Source organism: Symphalangus syndactylus, chromosome 8, assembly GCF_028878055.3.
Source record: "Symphalangus syndactylus isolate Jambi chromosome 8, NHGRI_mSymSyn1-v2.1_pri, whole genome shotgun sequence".
NCBI lineage: Eukaryota > Metazoa > Chordata > Mammalia > Primates > Hylobatidae > Symphalangus > Symphalangus syndactylus.
Genome location: NC_072430.2, coordinates 106,013,401 through 106,035,225, shown reverse-complemented (window position 1 = coordinate 106,035,225; position 21,825 = coordinate 106,013,401). Strand labels below are relative to the sequence as shown.

At 39.1% G+C, this 21,825-nt stretch overlaps 1 protein-coding gene and 1 non-coding gene across 6 annotated transcripts in view; one reads left to right on the top strand and one right to left on the bottom strand.

Moving 5' to 3' along the window:
- The window catches only part of MPP4 (MAGUK p55 scaffold protein 4), a 48,322-nt gene extending 26,553 nt beyond the window's left edge, over positions 1 to 21,769 (top strand). Inside the window, exons 12-21 of one of the 5 annotated variants that reach the window (XM_055290210.2) lie at positions 1,842 to 1,880; positions 4,101 to 4,121; positions 7,883 to 7,897; positions 9,721 to 9,762; positions 11,850 to 12,020; positions 13,302 to 13,382; positions 16,809 to 16,902; positions 17,291 to 17,399; positions 19,146 to 19,280; positions 21,578 to 21,769. In XM_055290210.2, the coding sequence (XP_055146185.1) occupies positions 1,842 to 1,880; positions 4,101 to 4,121; positions 7,883 to 7,897; positions 9,721 to 9,762; positions 11,850 to 12,020; positions 13,302 to 13,382; positions 16,809 to 16,902; positions 17,291 to 17,399; positions 19,146 to 19,280; positions 21,578 to 21,769 (899 nt within the window). The remainder of the gene's footprint in view (positions 1 to 1,841; positions 1,881 to 4,100; positions 4,122 to 7,882; positions 7,898 to 9,720; positions 9,763 to 11,849; positions 12,021 to 13,301; positions 13,383 to 16,808; positions 16,903 to 17,290; positions 17,400 to 19,145; positions 19,281 to 21,577) is intronic. The other 4 variants (XM_055290211.2, XM_063644915.1, XM_063644916.1 and 1 more) reach the window with 4 other exon arrangements.
- On the bottom strand, positions 20,166 to 20,270 carry LOC129488930 (U6 spliceosomal RNA). Its single transcript, XR_008659774.1, has one exon. It is a non-coding gene; the product is annotated as a U6 spliceosomal RNA (small nuclear RNA).
- Positions 21,770 to 21,825: the final 56 nt, after the last annotated feature.

Below are 21,825 nucleotides of genomic sequence, written 5' to 3'. Positions count from 1 at the left end.
ATCATTGATTTGGGGAGAACAAAATCAATGGCCCTATCTTAGATCCCAGAGTCAAGTGTCAGAAAAGTCAGAGCTTCTTGTGCTGTTACTAGATAGTCATGCCTGGTTTTTGTACCTTCCTCTGTAAAATAAAAATGAAAATTGTAGTCTTTGTTTGCCCTAAGGAAAAACAACTTTGTTATGTCCTGGGAACTAATGAACTCACTGTTGTTATGGATGGCTAATAACAATCTAATTATTTAACTAGGAAATTAAATTAATCTAATTAATTAGGAAAATAATCTCTAAATGAATTTAAGTAAACAAATGACAGTGCAGAAAATCTCAACCATGCCACTCGTTTATCTGTGTTCCTACCTGTATGAAACAGTGTTATTTCATAAAGTTTTTCATATTTCACTTAAAAACATTAATGAGTTTTTAAGGGCTGGTGATGTGTTACTTTATAGTATAGCTTATTCTACAGACTATACTTTGGACTACACTTTTACAGACTATGTATTTTTGGAACATGTATAAGCCTCATTTATTAAATCGTATTTGTTGAGCACCTGGGATGTGCTGGGCACTGTTAGAAACAAGATGTAAAGTGCTGAAAGAAAAAAAAATTCAGAACCTATATTCAAATCAACTATTTTGATATTTAAAAGAAAACTCAATTTAAGAAATAATTTATCATTTGCCCACTATGTGCAAAATACTGTACTAAGAGTCTGTAAAAACTAGTGAGACAGTCCCTGCCTTCAAGAAGCTGTCTAGGAGAACAAAGAAGGCAAACCCCTGAATGGTTATAGATGTAGAATAAATAGATGTGCAGTAGCAGACAGTTCAAGGTAGTAGGAAGAAAATGCTCTGCAAGGGGGTATTTATTCTGATCAGTGTTCGGGATGGACCTAGAAGCATGACAGGCACAGGGAACAGTGGAAGCACTGTTCCTGTGATGTCCACTCTAATGGTAGTGTATGATGCGTGAAGGAGAGAAGCGGATGGCAACCTTCCAAGCTGAGTTTAGATCATGCTGTAAAGAGTTTTGGGAATTAGGATAAGTAGTTTTTAAAGTTATATTCCTTTATTCTCTTATATATACTTCAGCTAAAGGTAAAGAGAATTCACATTTATTGAGTACTTACCATATGCCTGAGCTTTTCATGCATTTTCTCAGTCCTAGCCTATATGGTAGGTACTATTACTCTCACCATTTACAGACGGAGAACAGAGGCTTAGAGATCAACTAATCTGTGCAGCATTCAAAAGCCTATGGTTTTTAATTTTTAACCATTTTATGTTATATAGCCTCCCACATCATACATTTTCATTTAATACAAGAGAGCCCTTTTTATCTCTCCAAGTAAGCAATAGTTGTAAAAGTAAATTTATCATAAGGTGGACTGAGTTTTATTGACATACATAGTTTTATTTTTATTTTATGAGTTTTATTGACATACATAGGGAATTTATTTTATTTTATTTTATTTATTTATTTATTTATTTTTAGACAGAGTTTTGCTCTTGTTGCCCAGGCTGGAGTGCAATGGTGCTATCTCGACTCACTGCAACCTCTGCCTCCTGGGTTCAAATGATTCTCCTGCCTCAGCCTCCCAAGTAGCTGGGATTATAGGCGTGCGCTACCACGCCCGATTAATTTTTGTATTTTTAATGGAGACAGGGTTTCACCATGTTGGTCAGGCCAGTCTCGAACTCCTGACCTCAGGTGATCCACCCACCTCGGCCTCCCAAAGTGCTGGGATCACAGGCGTGAGCCACCATGCCTGGCCGGGAATTTTATTTTTAATGTAGACACATTTTAAATTCTGTTTCTCCCTTTCTATACTCTTTTATAGAAGATGACATGAAGATTGATGAGAAATGTGTGGAAGCAGGTAACATTTTCTCTTGATTGCTTTGCTGTTAGAAGAAATATGAAGCATGTCAATTATAGATTATCTGAAGCACAGGTGTCCAAAGGGGCCGTGGGCCTTTCCTCTGGGAGAAATGTGTAAAATGACCCTCCCCCCCATCTTTCTTCTGTAGTTCTGGCACTTGGAAGGAGAAGCTGTGGTAATGTCTCCAGGTTCCCGCTGATCTACTAGAAAGCTCTAGAAAGCAGTGCTTTGTAAATGATCTCAGGAACGCTTAGTAACACTCAGCATATCAGATGGTAGAACACTTGGAAACCTCTGCTCTTTGTGAAATACCATAAAATATTGCAGTATCAAATTTTTAGAGCAACATATATTTTATTATTAAGTTTGATGCCATCTTCTGGTGGATTCTAGTATAGATAAAGAGTAGTAGATTCCAAAATGATGAGACATGCATGAAAGTTTTTTACATTCCTATTCTTTATTTTTTTTTGTAAATTGGGAAGAGATTTTTCAAATGTAGTGGCAGAACTAAGACTGGCTTAAGAATCACTAGGATTTTGTTAGGAGACCAGTTGGAGAACCTGGTGACAGGTGAATCTGTCTTTGCTTCACAGGCTAGTCTAGTTTTTGGAAGTGAGAGGACAATATAAAATTTTAAAACAGTGGGCATTTCAATGATTCACATATATTTTCCAGAGCAACAGCAGAATACTGCTGACATTATGTTTATTTTACCAAGTATGCATTTTTTAAACTTGCAGTAATATTCATTTCCTTTCTACAATTTCCATTATATTTTTATTAAGTAACAATTCACACAGTTCAAAATTTAATAACTACAAAGGTATATTCAGTAAGAAGTTCCTCTCTTTCCATGTTCTCCTACTCATTTGTCTTTCTTGGGGCAATAAATGTTAATAGTTTCCTCAGTATCACCCCAGACATATTCTGTGCACATAAAAGCAAGGATGTGGCCGGCGCGGTGGCTCACGCCTGTAATCCCAGCACTTTGGGAGGCCGAGGTGGGCGGATCACGAGGTCAGGAGATCGAGACCATCCTGCCTAACACAGTGGAACCCTGTCTCTACTAAAAAAATAGAAAAAAAGTTAGCCGGGCGTGGTGGCGGGCGCCTGTAGTCCCAGCTACTCGAGAGGCTGAAGCAGGAGAACGGCGTGAACCCGGGAGGCGGAGCTTGCAGTGAGCTGAGATTGCGCCACTGCACTCCAGTCTGGGCAACAGAGCTAGACTCCGTCTCAAAAAAAAAAAAAAAAAAAAAAAGCAATGATGTATATATTTCTCTTCCGCCCTTCATCACCCCCATCTTTTTTTCCAAATCCAAATGCACATAGCCTTTGATAGCAGGAAATGCACACTGTTCTGTTCCTGGCTTTTCCAACTTAACATTCTATATCTTGGAGGTGACTCTATCTTAGCACATAAAGAGCCTTGTTTTATTTTTTTAACAGCTTATTGGTTATTGTATACTTATACAATCACTTATTTGTAGGCATTTGTGTTATGTCCATTTGTTTCTATTATAAACAGTGCTACAATGAATTGCTTTATATCATTTTACATGCATGAGAATACTTTAGATGCAGCATTGCCTGATCCAAGGACACATGCATTGGTAATGTTGCCATATATTTCAAATTGCCGTCCATGTATGTTTCTTAATCCTTAATCTCTCTTTAAAATGCTAACAAGAGTTGTTTTAACTAATGAGGAAGTTGGTTTATCTCACATCCTTCTCAGCCACCTGATCAAGCCTAGGTAATCAAGTCATTCATATGCTCACTCTCCTCGTCATCACCCCCGTTTGTGGGTCCCCAGCTCTTCAGGCAGGGTGCACCCCTCCTACATCGGCAGGCCCTCTGCAGCAAAGCTGAGCAGTATCCAACGATCTCTAGGGGTTTCCCTGACATTCCACTTTCCCCTTCCCTCTGAGCTTCTTTTTACATTTTATTTTATTTACTCTCTATTATTTTATTTATTTTAAGCTCCTGCTGCACCCCTGACTGTCATCATGGCTCAAATGCCGAATACCATGTCTTTCATTTAAAGTTGATATATGCCATAGAGACACCATCGATTTGACCTTGATTTAGGAAAAAAACTTAAAAGGTGGTGTATGGGCAGAAGTAGGGGGCCAGAGAATTAGACTTAAAATATAGACTCAGTGTAGATGGTCATGTAATAATATTTTTGATTTTTGCCTCCATGGAAAATCATAGATGAAGAAACATTTGAATCTGGTAAGTAAAAAATGAGTATTTGGTACTGATTTTTAAATGTATATTCTAAATTTTGATGCAAGTTATACACATATTTAGGGTTATAATAATTGTTTAAATATATCAACAGTAAAAAAAATTAAAAAGTAACTGCATGTATCCCACATCATGTTGTCAACCTCAAATATACATCATAAAATTTATTTTTAATTTTAGTTTTTAATTTTTTTGAGACAAGTTCTCTCTGTCACTCAGGCTGGAGTGCAGTGGTGTGATCATGGCTCATTGCAGCCTCTAATTCCTGAGCTCAAGCGATCCTCCCACCTCAGCCTTCCAAATAGCTGGAACTACAGGCATATGCCATTACACCTGGCCAATTTATTTATTTATTTTGAGACAGGGTCTCAGTCTGTTGCCCAAGCTGAGGTGCAAGTGGTAAGATCATAGCTCACTGCAGCCTTGACTTCCTTGGCTCAGGTGATCCTCCCACTTTAGCCTCCCAAGTAGCTGGGACTACAGTTCCATGCCACCATGCATGGCTAATTTTTCAATTTTTTGTAGATACAGGGTCTCATTGTATTGCTCAGGCTTGTCTCCAACTCCAGGCCTCGAGTGGTTCTCCCACCTTGACCTCCCCAAGTGAGCCACCACACCTGGCCCCAATAAAATGTATTTTAAAAAATACAGCAACAGTGCAGTTGTGAGATGCAGATTTTACCTTAACCAGTGCTTCTCACAGGGTTAGTACTGTTCCTGATGCAGCATTTTGGAACTTTTTGGGAGAATTTTTTTTTATTGTCACATTGATTGGGGATACTCCTGGCCTTTAACTGGTGTCTCTTGACCCATGTATCTTCTGAATGTCTTGCTGGACAAAACTCGTTACAAATATAAAAGGATCATTTTTCAACACACAAAAAGTTTTCGTAAGATTTAGCATGAGAAGCACAGTGGTTTAGAAGACAGTCATTATGGAGAGAGACTTTCAAACAGAATGCAGGCATTGCCTTGTAATTATTGAATGATTTATTCCACATATCCTGTTTATTTGATATTGCTAGTAAATAAACTGGAAAGTATATCTATACTGAATTAATTTTCTTTTTCTTTAATATATTATCTGTTATTATTGATGACATATGGTAAATATCAAGTGTCTGTCCCTCAAAATAATGTTAACATCATTAAAAACAAAATAGGCCCCACAGAATTTTTTTTTTAAACTGCAAACCTGCTGGGGCATGTTAACATGACTTATCCAATTCCAAGTATATTATTTTTCCTCATTTTCTCCCATTTCATTGGTCTCTAATTGCTTTGGCATATTATCTTTACCCCAATTAAGGCAATTTCCTTCTTTCTCTTATCACATACAAATAAATCTAGCCTTTTATTACTTACGAAAACACTTTTTATTCTAGTGTCCACTTGTTTCTTTTCTCTTTTTCTGTACTTCATATAAGGAATATTTTCTGATTTTCTTACTTCTCTTGAATCCATGCTTCTTTGTTATAAGTAAATATTAATATAAGCATCTAGTAGTTTCTTAGGTCTTCCAAAGATGTTATGCCCAAGGATTTATATTTTGATATATATATATATATATATATATATATTTTTTTTTTTTTTTTTTTTTGAGACAGAGTCTCACTCTGTCACCCAGGCAGGAGTGCAGTGCGATCTGGGCTCACTGCAAGCTCCACCCCCCAGGCTCAAGTGATTCTTGTGCCTCAGCCTCCTGAGTAGCTGGGATTACAGGTGTGCACCACAACACCCAGCTAATTTTTGTATTTTTAGTAGAGACGGGTTTCCATGTTGCTCAGGCTAGTCTCGAACTCCTGATCTCAAGTGATCCATCTGCCTCGTATATATATACTTTTAAAATATAAATTACTTCTTTTAAAATGTTTTTTAATGTTACAGCTGGAGCATTGTATTGATTTTTAAAATTACATGTGTGGTAGATTATGCCATCTATTAATTTCCTTTCATAAAAGTAGAGAGATTGCTACAAATATTAGTTATAAAAAAAGAAAGCATTGAGACAATGAGTTGTGAACCACTTTTCTAAATTATTTACATTTGTTTCAAAATTTCCTGTTTTCCATTAGATGGTTGGCCTGTTAGAAATAATTTAATTGATTATTTATACTTGCCCAGTGTTTGGGATTGGCTTAGTTTTTAATTCCTCTAGCTTATTCTTATCCTTCTTTGTTCTGTCCAACTGGAAAACATTCCACATGCGAAGGCTGTTGTTGAGGCCGGGGAGTGTTTGCGGGTCTGTGGAAGGAGAGGCAGTGGGTGAGACCACCGACTCCAGCCAGATTGGCCAGTTTGAACCCTGGGTTCATTACTCACTAACTGCGGGTTCTCTGTCTCTTAACCTCTCTGCCCTTCAGGTTCCTCACCTCTAAAATGGGAACAATAATTTACATGAATAAAGTGCTTAGAACAGTGCCTGGTAAACAGAAAGTGCTACACAAGTGTTAGCAGGTGTTATTACTGTGAAATCTTGTTCCTTGGGGGAGTCAGCAGCCAGTTCTTTGAGAACAGCACTGCAGAGGGAGGTGCCTACTGTAAAATGCCCCTTGTGGACTCCTCTCGGCTGGAAAAGTGAGAAGTCTCAAGCATTGATATACGTTCTGAACCCAGCTCTCTTAGGAGCTCAATTAAGGAACCATTAGCACCCAGCTGGCATATTTTCTAAGCATAGAACCCTTGGCATTCATTCCATGATGCTTAATTCTGTTACTTAGACTGCTTGGTGAGCAGTTAAGGTTCTTCAGTTTCGGTCTGTAGTCTGAACAAAGTATAGTATGATTTCCTTGAATTTCCCCAGGAGGTGACGAGGTGATTGTATAGTTTATTTAATCAGAAGCGTCATTTTAAAAAAAAAAAAAAAGAAAGAAAGGCTGGACATGGTGGCTCACGCCTCTAATCCCAGCACTTTGGGAGGTCGAGGCGGGCAGATCACTTGAGGTCAGGAGTTTGAGACCAGCCTGGCCAACACGATGAAACCCCGTCTCTACTAAAAATACAAAAATTAGCCAGGTGTGGTGGCTCATGCCTATAATCCCAGCTACTCAGGAGGTTGAGGCAAGAGAATTGCTTGAACCTGGGAGACAGAGATTGCAGTGAGCCGAGATAGCACCGTTGCACTCCAGCCTGGATGACAGAGGAGACTGCATCTCAAAACAAACCAAAAAACAGAATAAGGCTATTTTGTGATGTCTGGAAAACAAAGAAAACAGTTTGCTTTGTATTTGATTTCCTCTGTCTTCATGGGGCAGCTGGGGATAGAAGTGTGTGAGACCCAGGAAGGGGAAGGAATGAGGACCCTCGCTCCGGCCAGAGGCTGCTGCAGCACCAGCCCCAGCGCCATTTCTACCACTTCCTCCCCTTCACAGAGCTGCTACAATACTGCCTCGGGGAGAGAGGAGAGAGAAGGCTCAAACCTGTTACTTTCCTTTAACTTCTCTCTCTTTCAAGCCCCATTTTGTGCCAAACAAGTAGTCTTCCTGGGTTAAAAAGCCTTCAGGGAGAGTCTTGATAGGCAACTTTCAGAAAAAGTTACTGTCCCAAGCAGCAGAGTCAGGGCAAACCAGTTTCTCAGTCCCAATCATGTGGTGATCATTTGCCTAGCCAGGCCTTACCGACTTACCTTTTGCTAGTGGTGACGTGCATGTCTTGCTTATGTCATTTGCCTTGATTTGATGGCTAACATGATCTTCTTAAAGGCTTAACTTTTTCATGTCTGTTTCTGCACTTACCCAAATATCCAGAGGAACTTTCAGAAGGTAATTGTTTTTATTTCCTAGATATACCAAATAGAACTATGTTTAAGATCTTTCAGTGCCTCAAAAATGAATACTTGACTGGATAATGTTTAAGATGAAGATACGGTATTTGTTGTTGTTTACGGTTTTCCTCTCATATTTACATTTTTTTCCCCAGGAAACACACTTCCAAACTAAGTTTGTGAGGTTCTCCAAGGATATGACATTTTGTGGGTGAAATCAATGATTAAATATTCAGTTTCATAGACAACATTTAAAAGAACAGTAAAAATAATTAAGCTTTATGAATGTATCCCCAAGAAAACATTTCCTTTTAAACTTATTGACATATCTAAGTAAGAAAATGTATTTACTTACCAGAAGATGGAATTGATATTGGTGTGTTTTCTTTCTTTGTATTTTAAAGCACTTAAAAAAAAAAGGTTAAGAAAAAAGGTTGCATATGTCCATTCATTCTATTAACAAATGCTCTTTATATTTTATATATATGTTTATATTTGAGACAAAGTCTGTCTCTGTTGCCCAGGCTGGAGTGCAGTGGTGTGATCTCAGCTTACTGCAACCTCCATCTCCCAAGTTCAAGTGATTCTCCTGCCTCAGCCTCCTGAGTAGCTGGGACTACAGGCACAAGCCACCACACCTGGCTAATTTTTTGTATTTTTAGTAAAGGCGGGGTTTCACCGTGTTGGGCAGGCTGGTCTCGAACTCCTGACCTCAAGTGATCTGCCACCCTCGGCCTCCCAAAGTGCTAGGATTACAGGCGTTAGCCACTGCACCTGGCCATGTATTATTTCAATGATCAGAGCAGAGCTGTATATTTGAGAAGGAACTTAAGTAAAAAGTAATTTGAAAATAATTTTCTTATAACTTTTTTTTCTGGAGTTTTTTTCTGAGATCTCAATGAAAGGAGAAACAGGAGTTCGAACTATCTCTAGATGCTGCAGAGGCACTGGGCACAGTTTTCCTCATTTTGTCTCTCAGAGTCCTGGCCAATCAGAAACATTTGGCAGCCACAGAGCAAATCTTATCTTATATAGAATGAACCCTTTTAAGAGGGAGAAAATAAAAACCCATATCTAGCAAAGAGATTAATTATAGGACTTGCAGAAAAAAAAAGTTAAAAACACAGTTATGGTCAAGAACAAGGCCGGGCATGGTGGCTCACACCTGTAATCCCAGCAGTTTGGGAGGCTGAGGTGGGTGGATCACCTGAGGTCAGGAGTTCAAGACCAGCCTGGCCAGCACGGTAAAACTCCACCTCTACTAAAAATACAAAAATTAGCCGGGCATGGTGGCACGTGCCTGTAATGCCAGCGACTCGGGAGGCTGAGGCAGGAGAATCACTTGAACCTGTGAGGTGGAGGTTGCAGTGAGCCGAGATCGTGCCATTGCACTCCAGAGTGAGCAACAACAGCAGGGGGGTGGGCAGGGAGGGAGAAAAACAAAAAGCTACTTTAAGCTTATTTAAAGTTATATGATATCTAATCATAGTAAAAACATAAGAACTGAGTATGTATTTTTAAACATATCCTAAGGAAACTTATCTTAAAAAATTAATAAACTGGTTTTGGCTTTAACCATACTAGACAGAATACATTCAGTGTAATGCTCAAATTCTGTGAAGTGCATCTCTATAGTTTGTTGTGTGTGAATAATAGGATGAAAAATGCTTAGAACATTCAGTGAGCCACTCAAGGATAAATTCAACTCTGCTGCCATCTACTAAGGTGGTCACTTGAAAAGTTGAAAATGATTTCATGAATTTATTCTAAATAAACTTCTCGCTCTCACATATTCTGCTCCATCTGCTCTCTGTGCTTCAGACAAGGAGGAATTTGTTGGCTATGGTCAGAAGTTCTTTATAGGTAGGTAATAAATTAATAAGAGGTGGGCCTCTGTCACTTGTTAAATTATGTTTCCAAACCTGACACTATTTTGAAAGTTTCTTTTGCTAATGAACATTTCCAGACCCGTTCCTCATTCTAGTTTCCTTTTCTTTCTGTCCTTTTTTCTTGTCTGTATTCTGATCTATTAATTATGCATTGTTATTCATCTAATTTCCACTGGGTATCTATTAATTACTCCTCAAACACAACTCTTTTTGTTTTCTTCCAGACTGTTTCGTAACCTATTTATCTTATGCTAAAGAGACAAAGTCTCTGACTTTTAAACTTACTTCTTATGGCCACATTTCTATCATCTGTCACCTGGGCAGAGCTTTGTGAAGGACCAGGTACCACTCATCTAAAACCACTCTGGGCTTCCTTCTATAGGGAGGCAGGGGAAGACTAGCAGAGCTGCAGGGTCTGTAAACTAGAAGGTTGGTTCCCAAGCTTGATGCATTTTGGAATCATCAGGGGAGCATGAAAAAAAAAAAAGAAAAACAAGGGGCCACCTTTCTGTATTGCTTTCAGAATCATTCAGCCTAAAAGCTGTTAGGTAGAGCTGAGCAGAGTAGGCAGCTACACAAAGGTGGAGAGTAAGGATCATGAGCAGGGTGAAGAAGGCATCTGTACAGGGGACAATGGTAGCCTGGTGCAGATTCTCAGAGGCAGAGTAAAATCAAGAGGTCAGCTGCCATCACTTGGCCTCTGATACCCAACAGGCTTTACAAAGATGCTCACTTCATCTAGCTTGGGCTCTGACACTTTCTGCGAGGCTATCGACACTGTCTGTCCCCTATCTTGCACACCTAAGTGCTCTTGATTGATACAATAAGCAAATGTATTGAGGACAACAAGGGCCAGGGTTCTCACTGTTAGAGAAGGGAGTTATAAACACGAAAAGGGGAAGTCTGGAATAAATCCTGCAGTGTTGGATTGACATTGTAGGTACTGGTGTGAACTCATGGTTTTCAATATACAGACATACAAATATAGATCGAAGTGTGCATGTGTATTTATATGTACACATAAAGTTGCTAACTGTGTCTACTGAGAGGACCTGGAAACAGCTCTGAAGATACCAGAAAGCTCTATGATTCAAAAGGCAGATTAAGCAGGAATCTAGGAGCTTAGAAATCATGACCCGTGTGTTCTACTTTGCACTGATCACACAGTCCTAAGCAACCACCTAACCTGTCTGTGTCTTAGTGAAACCACCTGAAAAACGTGAAAAATGAGCCTGCTCCACTCTTTCTACCCCGGCCCAAGCCACCCTCATCTCTCACCCAGACCACTGCAGTAGCTTCCTAACTGCTCTCTCCTGAGGCCACACTTGCTCTCCCTACGGTTTACACCAACCAGAGGAGTCTTTCAGAAACATGAATCAAATCATGTCACTGCCAACAGCTTCCCGTCACACTTCCACAGCAATCCAACACTTTCGGAGGCCCTGTGTGATCTGGCTCCAGCCACTTCCCCAACCCTATTTCCATACTCCCTGTTGCTTACTGCCCTGCAGCTAGACAGGCTTCCTTGCTGTTCCTCCAATGCTCCAAGCACAGTTCCTTTCTCTGCACAACTGCACTTGCTGTTCCCTTGGCCTGGCTTGCCCGTCTCCACGGAGACTTCCTGATCTGGCTCCCTGCCTTCCTCCAGATGTCTGCTCAATGCCGACCTTTCAGAGATACTCTAACCTTACTGCCTATCTAAAAAAGCACCCCCATCACTCTCTATCTACCTCGTCTTCTTATAGGTACGTATTTTTTGTTGTTTTTTATTTTTGTCTCTCTTCTTCTACAAAATGTAGATTTCATGAGAAAATGGCCTTGGATTAGTTGAGCCCTCTATCCCCAGCACCCAGGACAATGCCTGGCAGGTGCTAGATGGGCTAGCACGGGGGGCATTTTCATATTTTTCCCTCATATTACTTCCCATCTTCTAACTTCAGACAGACCTGACTATATTAATGAACACTTTAGGATCATGGTTGCTACATATTTCATCAGGTGTGAAGCTACAAGTGATCTCTCCTGCCTGGTTCTTATGTTCTGTGCACTTCCCCTCCCTAGCTGGCTTCCGCCGCAGCATGCGCCTTTGTCGCAGGAAGTCTCACCTCAGCCCGCTGCATGCCAGTGTGTGCTGCACCGGCAGCTGCTACAGTGCAGTGGGTGCCCCTTACGAGGAGGTGATGAGGTACCAGCGACGCCCTTCAGACAAGTACCGCCTCATAGTGCTCATGGGTATGTCCCAGCATGCACTGTCTCTCCTCCTTGAGAAGTCTTCCTTCTAGATTCAGGTGTCTTGCATTGGGAATAATGGTGAAGGTAGAACTCTTTATGGACCCCCATACAAATACCTTTTTTAAAAAACAAAATAAAGCCATTGTACATGTGTGTTTATAAGTAACATTTTATTGTATCAAGCTTTTTAAAAAATCTGCAAGTGAATGTGGTATGCCATGGTGTCCATGGACTATATAACCAGTATTATGATGTTGTTATGACTGAGATTTTTTTTTCCTGCTTAGAATTGTTCTGTAAACATAGATGAGTGTTTCCCCAGACAGATCATTAACCTGTATCATGAAAATAAATTCTTAACGTCCGTTTCCCTGAGAAATGTGTTAAATTCTTCAAGTCCATTCCCCTAAGAAATTTGTAACTACCTCATTTAGAAAAGTATCTAACATCTTCTGGACTGTATCTTTGGTGCTTTATAAAGATCATGGCAAAGGTAGTGCAGGAGTGACCTGCTTTTGTGACCATGACTTTTGCAAAGCTGGTCCCTGTAGCAGTAGCAACTTGTATCCTACTGCCTTCCTGTCTGTGTGTTTAGCTTCATGAGCAAGGCAGGTCCCTGTAGAGCAGAACGATGTGCCTTACAGCTGGGACCAGCAATATCATTTGCAGTCCCCATTGTAAAATGCAAATGCAAGGGCCCCTTGTTAAAAAATTATCAAAGATTTCAAGATGCAATAGCAGAGAATTCATCCAGGCACAGTATCCTTCTAAGCATGTGTCCTGTGTAACTGCACAGGTTCTATACCCATGAAGTCGGCCCTGCCTCCAGCCGGACATGGGGGTGCTGACTCGATCATCTGTCAGGAATGTGCCGCTGAATTCTGTAAGTCACAGAAGCTATAATTGTTGAAGCTGGTTTCTGGCTGTGACTTGATAAAAACTTCATTTGAAGAAGAAAGGCAGAGCTCTCTGATTCTCTAAAATGAGACCAGCCAATTCTCATGGCATTCAACATTAGATGAAGTTTGCTGGGGGTCAGGTTCCTGCAATTCCTTACCTCATTCCTGAATGTTGAAGCAAGGTGGATTATTCCATGGGTCACTAGAAAAATTCCCAAGAGTTTTCTGGGTTTCTTCCAATTTATGAGAAAGGAAGTTGCATAATTTCCCTAAAAATATTTGCTCTCAAGTTTCTTCAGTAGAAGGACTAAAATGATGATTCCATCACATAATTATATTTATCCACATCTGATGATTTCTGTGTGTGACTTTTTGTGTTTAGGACCCTCTGGTGTTGGAGTAAATGAGCTCAGAAGACAACTTATTGAATTTAATCCCAGCCATTTTCAAAGTGCTGTGCCACGTATGTTTAGTTTTGCTTTCATAGTAGTTTGTGTTTTGGTAAAACTTTCTTTGCTGATCTCATTTAACTATGTCATTCCATCTTTGTTGTAAAAGTATACAACACCAGGGATAGTTCTTAAGTATTTCTAACCATATTTATTTTAATAAGGAAAATTGACTTATTGGAATGTAGGCAGCTGGCTTTTAAAAGGGCTTTTTTCTTTTTTTTAAAATTATTATTATACCTTAAGTTCTAGGGTACATGTGCACAACGCGCAGGTTTGTTACATATGTATACATGTGCCATGTTGGTGTGCTGCACCCATTAACTCATCATTTAGCATTAGGTATATCTCCTATATAGGAGATATATATATCCTATATCCTATATATATAGGAGATATATATATATCTCCTATATAGGAGATATACCTAATGCTATCCCCCCCACCTCCTCCCACCCCACAACAGTCTAAAAGGGCTTTTTTCTATTTCTTAACAATTATATGGATGGCCTTTCAGGCAAACTAATAGTTAGCAATAATAGTTAACATACACCCAGTGCTTACTATCTAAAAATCGATATATGCATATACAACTTTATATAAATTTATGAGTATGATTATACAATACATAGCTTTTTAAAAAATGATGTTTTCTGGTTGGGCGTGGTGGCTAACTCCTGTAATCCCAGCACTTTGGGAAGCTGAAGTGGGTGGATCATCTGAGGTCAGGAGTTCAAGACCAGCTTGGCCAACATGGTGAAACCCCGTCTCTACTTAAAATACAAAAATTAGCCGGGTGTGGTGCTGCATGCCTGTAATCCCAGCTACTCAAGAGGCTGAGACAGATAATCGCTTAAACCTGGGAGGCGGAGGTTGCAGTGAGCCGAGATCGCACCATTGCACTCCAGTCTGGGCGAGAAAGTGAGATTCCGACTCAAAAAAAAGTGTTTTCTTATTTCCTTTTACTTGTAACTCCTTTATTTCTCCTAAGCTCCCCCTTCACTACTACCAGCTCCAAACCAACTCCTAAAACATAATCTTTCAGACTTTTCTCTATGTAGAGTTGTGTGAGTTTTTTACCCATTTAGAGTTGTTATACGAGGTTTTTTTTTAAGCTTTAAGACATTTGAGAGCTACAATTCTAAAAATAGAAGGAATTATTTGTTTCATACTGAGATTCACCCTTCAAAAAAAAAACTTTAAAATCACTCTAAGAAAACCTGTTTTGTTGTAAAAATAGAAAAGATCAAGACTTGAGATAGAATTCCTGATTTCAAGAAAATAGAAAGTTCATAATAATGCATGTTTATAATAACGTATAATAATGCATCGTTTCTAATATGTGTAAAAGGAAGTTAAAATTTTGACTGAGGCACTAAGATGCACATCTTTAAACGAAGAATGTGAAAACAAGTTAAACTCTTCACACACCTCGAGGATATAAAAGGCTTGGGGAGGGAGATTCATGGGGCTTTTCGTGGAGGCTTTTATTGGAGAGAGCCGTGCTGTGTGTTCCTGACCCGCTAACTGTGGGAAGAGTGTGTGGGTGTGCTTGCTTCCCCCTCCCCTCAAGGCAAGACAGAGGAACCTAGGGGGACCACTTGGAGAGCTTCCTATGTGTCTTCTGCACTTTGGGGGACACAGAAGAATGGTGTCCGAATTACACCTGAAAAATCCGAAGGAGGAGAGCTTACAGGAAGTGGCCAATGGCTATAATTTGGGAAGTAGCTGTCCTTGTAGGATTCATCACAGCTAGACTTGTGATGTTCCCCAAGGACCAGATCTGGGCAGGTAATGTATAAGAAAGTCAGCCCAGGGTTATATGATTCCTGCCTAGGAGGAAGCCTGAGGAGAAAAAGGCCAAAAGTGGATTCCCAAATATATCAGGCTTTGGAAGGAATCACAGATGACGAACTGGAATAGGAATCGACTTGAGAGGCCTCGTGTTGGTGATAGGGTTTGCAAAATAACCCAATATATCATTTCGGAGAGAAAGAGCCGGATTTAAGCATTTGCCAAATCTAAAGAAAGCCACTAGCAGCCAGAATCAGTATTTGCCAAACCAGAACCTTCCTTCCTGCTTTCCTCTCCCTCCCTGCACTCTAGCCTTAGAGAGTTCTAAACCAGTGGAAGTGAGATCTATCGGGGGCAGGGAGAAGCAGGAGCAGTAGAAATACCGTGAAAGGAAAGAGAAGTGACTCACATTCTCGTCTGGCTCTCGTCTGGCTTCTCTGAGTGCAGGCTTCCCTGGTGCAGCAAATTTGAGCCAGATGTGTGGAGAAGCAGCCTAAAATCTAAGTGAAGTTTATAATTTTGATGATTATGTGGGAATGGAATTTTAATTAGTCAGTTGAGACTGGATGATGAAAATGAAGTTGTGGCATGAGTGATGATAGACTTAAATTAAACCTGAGTGAAAGAAAGAGTCATGGAAACTGCTAGTGTTTTTTGTTTTGTTTTGTTTTGTTTTAAGATGGAGTTTTGCTCTGTCACCCAGGCTGGAGTGCAGTGGTGTGCACTCAGTGGTGTGCATCCAGGCTGGATGCAGAGTTGAAACTGTCTTACTCATCTTTGTGTTTTCAGAACCTAACATGATACCTGGAACATAGTAGGCACTCAGTACACACTAGTTGAATAAATGAATGAGCAGACAACAAATAACTTTTAGATATTTGATGAACTCCTATATTCTACATGACCTGGCACTATTTAAGTTGAAGCCGTCTGTAATCAAAGTGGCAATATCAAAGAATCAGACTCAATCTAGACTCAGCTAATCTTTCCCTCCTAGAGATCCCTAAAACGAACCACCACTCGGTTGGGTATTAATGCATCTGGTCAAGATAGCAGAATGTCATGGGCTTTCTCTATTTCAAATTTGAGAATCGATTGTTGTAAAAAACATTCATCTAGAGGAGTCAGAACACGTAGGTTCTAATTTCAACTTCACTTTTCATCAGTCTTATGAATGTGAGCAAGTTTCTCCAAAAGCTTTACTTATGAGTAAAATATAGATATTAACAGTTTACCTAAGGTAAGAGTGTGGAAGATGAAATGAGATCATGGGAAATGCACTATCCAAATGTAAGATATTATTGGTATTGCTATCTGGGAGGCTTCGGGCATCTAAAGGTTCACACATAATTCACTAGCACTTATTTTGAAGTAATAATAGGTGTTCCCTTAGGTCTTTCTTATGCTGGCTTAATACCTAGTGCATTCTTTTTCACACCATAAGCACTCAGTAAAGGTTTATAGACTAACTGATTTTGATATAAGAACTTATCACCAATTGGGGCTTCTTCTTTTTAGTTCTAGCATTTTATCTACTTGATTATATATTCATTTATTTATTTTGATTAGATATCTTTATTCAAATGCATATTGGTAATCAAAGAATTTTGAAGACACTGAAACCTTTCATTCCCTTTTTTTGATAGACACTACTCGTACTAAAAAGAGTTATGAAATGAATGGGCGTGAGTATCACTATGTGTCCAAGGAAACATTTGAAAGCCTCATATATAGTCACAGGTAAAGTAGAGGTTCAGAAGCTGATTCTTTCCTCTTGTTGTTTTACATTCGAAATAGATTCCCTATTTTTATGTATTTTCCAAAGCTCCTGGGTAATTCCTTTTGTTTCTGAGGAGTTAAGCAAGAAATGTACATCGATAGACCAGCACACCAACTCACTGGGTTTGGAAAGGAAGCAGAATGGAGTTTGCAAACCTTGGAGAACTTGAGGAAATACATAAACTCTAGATATGCTCATTTTGTTTACCTCTTGAATATCTATTCATTCTTTCTGTGTTAATAAAGTCCACATATTTATATTCAACTCTAGTGCAGTTTATCATCATGTTACTACTAATAATATTTTCCTTGTAGAAAGCATTCTGTTTTGTTTGGCCTGCTCTTGCAGGATGCTGGAGTATGGTGAGTACAAAGGCCACCTGTATGGCACTAGTGTGGATGCTGTTCAAACAGTCCTTGTCGAAGGAAAGATCTGTGTCATGGACTTAGAGCCTCAGGTGGGTCCATCATGGAATATTTATGTCCCCAAACAATGAATGCATATCATCCATTTTTTGTGCACATGCCGTAGGTTATAGTTGAGACATTTATTCTGTTAGCCTTTTAAGAATAAGGCCATTTCCCATATCTAAGATCTTACTTAACGTGTCAATTGACAACATTTTATTTTTAGTTGGGAAAGAAGTCTTGCTTCTCAGACAGAAAAGCAGAACTGATTGGGTGGCCACAAAGAGAAGCAAGAATCTTTCTTGCTTTAACCTTGATCACAAAGGCATCAAGGTAACTTCTTGTGGAGTGAATAAGATGTTGCTGTGTACAAGGAGGTGAGGTTTCTATGTTGTCATATCTGTGGCTACCTTCCCGAGACCACATGTAGAATGGAGCAAGGGTGAGCAAGTTAAGGTAAGATAAAGAGCATGCAATCCGTAGGCCCAATTTTTACGAACTTTGTATTTTCTTGGTGTGTGTGTGTGTGTGTCTGTGTGTCTGTGTTTTGTTTTTTGAGACAAGGCCCTGCTCTGTCATCCAGACTAGAGTGCAGTGGCACGATCTCGGCTCACTGAAACCTCCGCTTCCCAGGTTCAAGCAATTCTTGTGCCTCAGCCTCCCGAGTAGCTGGGACTACAAGCGCAAGCCACCGTGCCTGGTTAATTTTTGTATTTTTAGTAGAGACAGGGTTTCGCCATGTTTGCCAGGCTGGTCTGGCAATGGAACTCCTGGGCTCAAGTGATCCACCTGCCTCAGCCTCCCAAAGTGCTGGGATTATAGTCATGAGCTACTGCGCCCAGCCATGTTTTCTTAGTCATTTAGAAATATACTTTGTGTGCTAGAGAATCAGAGGAAAACAGATGGTAGTAGTATCCAATGTGAGGTAATAGCAAGAGGAAAGGGAAATGAAGGTGAAACAGAGCTGATCCACCTTGAGAGTCTGTCTTTGTCTTTGTCATATGAAATCATGTATAGAATCCTACTCTCAGTAAATGAGATTCTCTCATGTATAGACTCTTACTCAGCTAGTAAGATTTCAATTGCTAGTCATAGCTAGTAAGAGTCAGGATTTGACCTTAATTTTGATTCTAAGACTCCATGTTCAAATTTTTAAAATGTTCATTTGTTTTTTAGAATTGAGGAGTTGAGGGTACATGAGACTATACTCTAAAAATAATTGCTAATTTCTGGTCTTAGAAATTTTGAGAAGCTTCATGTTCACTCTAGAAAGCTAGGACTTCTGTTTTTAAACGTGTATTTAGGTCAGGTGCAGTGGCTCATGCCTATAATCCCAGCACTTTGGAAAGCCGAGATGGGAGGATTTCTTGAGGCCAGGTGTTTGAGACCAATCTGGGCAACATAGTGAAATCCCATCTCTACTAAAAATACAAAAATTAGCTGGGTGTGGTGGCACACGCCTGTAATCCCAGCTACTAGGGAGGCTGAGGCACAAGAATTGCTTGAACTGGGAAGGTGGTAGTTGCAGTGAGCAGAGATCCCACCACTGTGCTCCAGCCTGGGCAACAGAATGAGACTCCAAAATAAAACAAAACCAAATAGCTGGGCATGGTGGCACATGCCTGTGGTCCCAGCTACTTGGGAGGCTGAGATGGGTGGATCGTTTTGAGCCTGGGAAGCTGAGGCTACAGTGAACTGTGATTGCACCACAGCACTCCAGCCTGGGTGACAGAGCAAGACCATGTCTCAAAACAAAACAAACAAAAAATAAATGTGCATTTAAATTTTCTGTGTAGGATATTCAAGTGGTTCGAACTCATGAACTGAAGCCCTATGTCATATTTATAAAGCCATCGAATATGAGGTGTATGAAACAATCTCGGAAAAATGCCAAGATTATTACTGACTACTATGTGGACATGAAGTTCAAGGTAAGAGCAAGTCAAAAACTACTGTATTGCTTTCAGTGGCTTCTGTGTGGGAGAGATCTGGATTGGGCCTGGCCAAGGATCTCTGATCTCATTGTCCTCCTCCTCCTTTTTGACCCCCTCCCCAAAAGGCCCTCAATAAAATGGTTTACTATGGTTTTATTTTACAAAAAAAAAAAAAAATTAAAACTGTATTGTTTCTACAGGATCTGTGTTAGAGAATGTAATTTTTGTTTCTAATGGATAATGCCCTTATGATTTATCCTTTTGGATGGACATCACTTACAGATATAAAGTTTAATAAATGTTATGATGCTACCCTTATTTTCTTTCTTTTTTTGGGGGGGGTCTAGCTTAAAAAAAATCCTCGAGCCATAGTTTGCAAAGCCAAACAGAAATTGGGCATATATGAGCTGGTATTTGTATTTTAAACCGATTATCTTTTACTTAAAAGCTTACTTTAAAAATGCTCAGTGAGTGTATCTCATCTGTAAAATGATGATGGTAATAATAGAGGGGGCAAGCCAGGTGAAATTAATCAGTGATCTCATCCTAGAACAGGTGATTTTTTTCCAGTTGCATACATATATTTTACATTAAATACACTTTAAATATTGTGAGTCATAACATACATTCAGTAAGGTGTATAGAATGTACAGTTTAATGAATTTTTATGTGTATATGCATCCAGATAACCATCACTCAGATCAAGATATTACATTCACTTGTGTGTGTGTGTGTGTTTATGTGTATGTGTGGTAAAAATACATAAAACTTACCATATTAACCATTTTAAGTGTATAGTTCAGTGTTAGTATTTAGTGTTAAGTATATTCACATTGTTGTGAAACATCTCCAGAATTTATTTACCTGGCAAAATTGAAACTAAAAATATGAATGATTCACTAAATATTTGTATGTCATGCTTGTACAAGGGCCATGCTAATCTCTGCATCGTTTCAGTTTTAGTATATGTGCTGCCAAAGCAAGCACAGGTATCTTTAAATTATCCTTTCTCTTATTATTTTTATTTTCATATTTTTTTCAATGACTATGGAGGTCTGATTTTCCAGTTTGCCTTGTGAACAGTGGAGTCCATGAATGTATTTGCTGAGTCTTATGGGCATTTAAAATTGTTCTCATTTTTATGGCAGTCTAAAAAAATTAACAAAATTGTTTCTGGATCACATGTATGGTCACTTTGTAAAGCCACAAGATTTTGGTGCCTGCATTTGTATTTGTTTCAGATTGTATTGGTGACAAGTTGTACTATTTTCATGAACTAATAATAACAGCAATGAATTTAATGCATTAGTGCCAAGTGAATGCCAAATTACCTTCATTAAATGAACATTTCACAATAGTAGAAACAGATAATATAACTGGCTTATACCATCCTGTTGAAAGTGGCCATTTTGTATCTTTAATGTTATTCCCATCAGATTAATGTTCACTTGAAATTTATGTTTAAATTTTATTTAAACTCGTACATTTTCTTTGGTTTTATGTTGTATATGGTTAAGTTTCAAGTGTTTAGGTAAGAGTAAGATAAGTTCACACAGGAAGTTGAAGGGAGTAATCTGTCTGCAAACTATTACTAAATTTTGCAAAACATGACAAGACATTAAGACTAAAAATTAAAACATAAGTTTTGTAGTTTAGAAGACATTTATTGGACCTCATTTTCTGAAATAAAAACTTCAGTCTTTTATTATTTAAAAAAAAGTTCCAAATTAAAATTTATTTATCTCAGTAATACATTTCTAAGAAATAAAGGATGACATACTGTGGATAGTGATATACTTTTCCCAGCTTTGCTTATGATTCACATTAATTTAGAAGGATATGTTTATACCTGTTATAATAATTATATTTTCTCTACAAAAATTAGCTGGGCATGATGGCATGTGCCTATAGTCCCAGCTACTTGGGAGGCCTAGGTGGGAGGATCACTTGAGCCTGGGAGGCAGAGGCTGCAGTGAGCTGAGATGATCCCATTGCATGCCAGCCTAGGACAGAGTGGGACCCTGTCTAAAAAAAAAAAAAAAAATTATTTTATCTATACTTAGCCACATTATTTTAGTAACAGAGGGTAAAAAAATTACTATTTTACAGTTTGCGAATTTTGTAGAATTTTGAAAAGATATTTTTTAAACTTTACTAAAAAATCATCTGTGCAAAATTTTCGGACCTGTTTTTATACATAGTTTCACAACTGAATGTGACAGCATAACAAACTGTATTTTTTCCATTTGTCCAATTAAGTCTGTACTATCCATATTTTTCTGTTTCTCCTAAAGGATGAAGACCTACAAGAGATGGAAAATTTAGCCCAAAGAATGGAAACTCAGTTTGGCCAATTTTTTGATCATGTGATTGTGAATGACAGCTTGCACGATGCATGTGCCCAGTTGTTGTCTGCCATACAGAAGGCTCAGGAAGAGCCTCAGTGGGTACCAGCAACATGGATTTCCTCAGATACTGAGACTTAATGAGACTTCTTGTTTAATGCTGGAGTTTTAACACTGTACCCTTGTTACAGCGATCC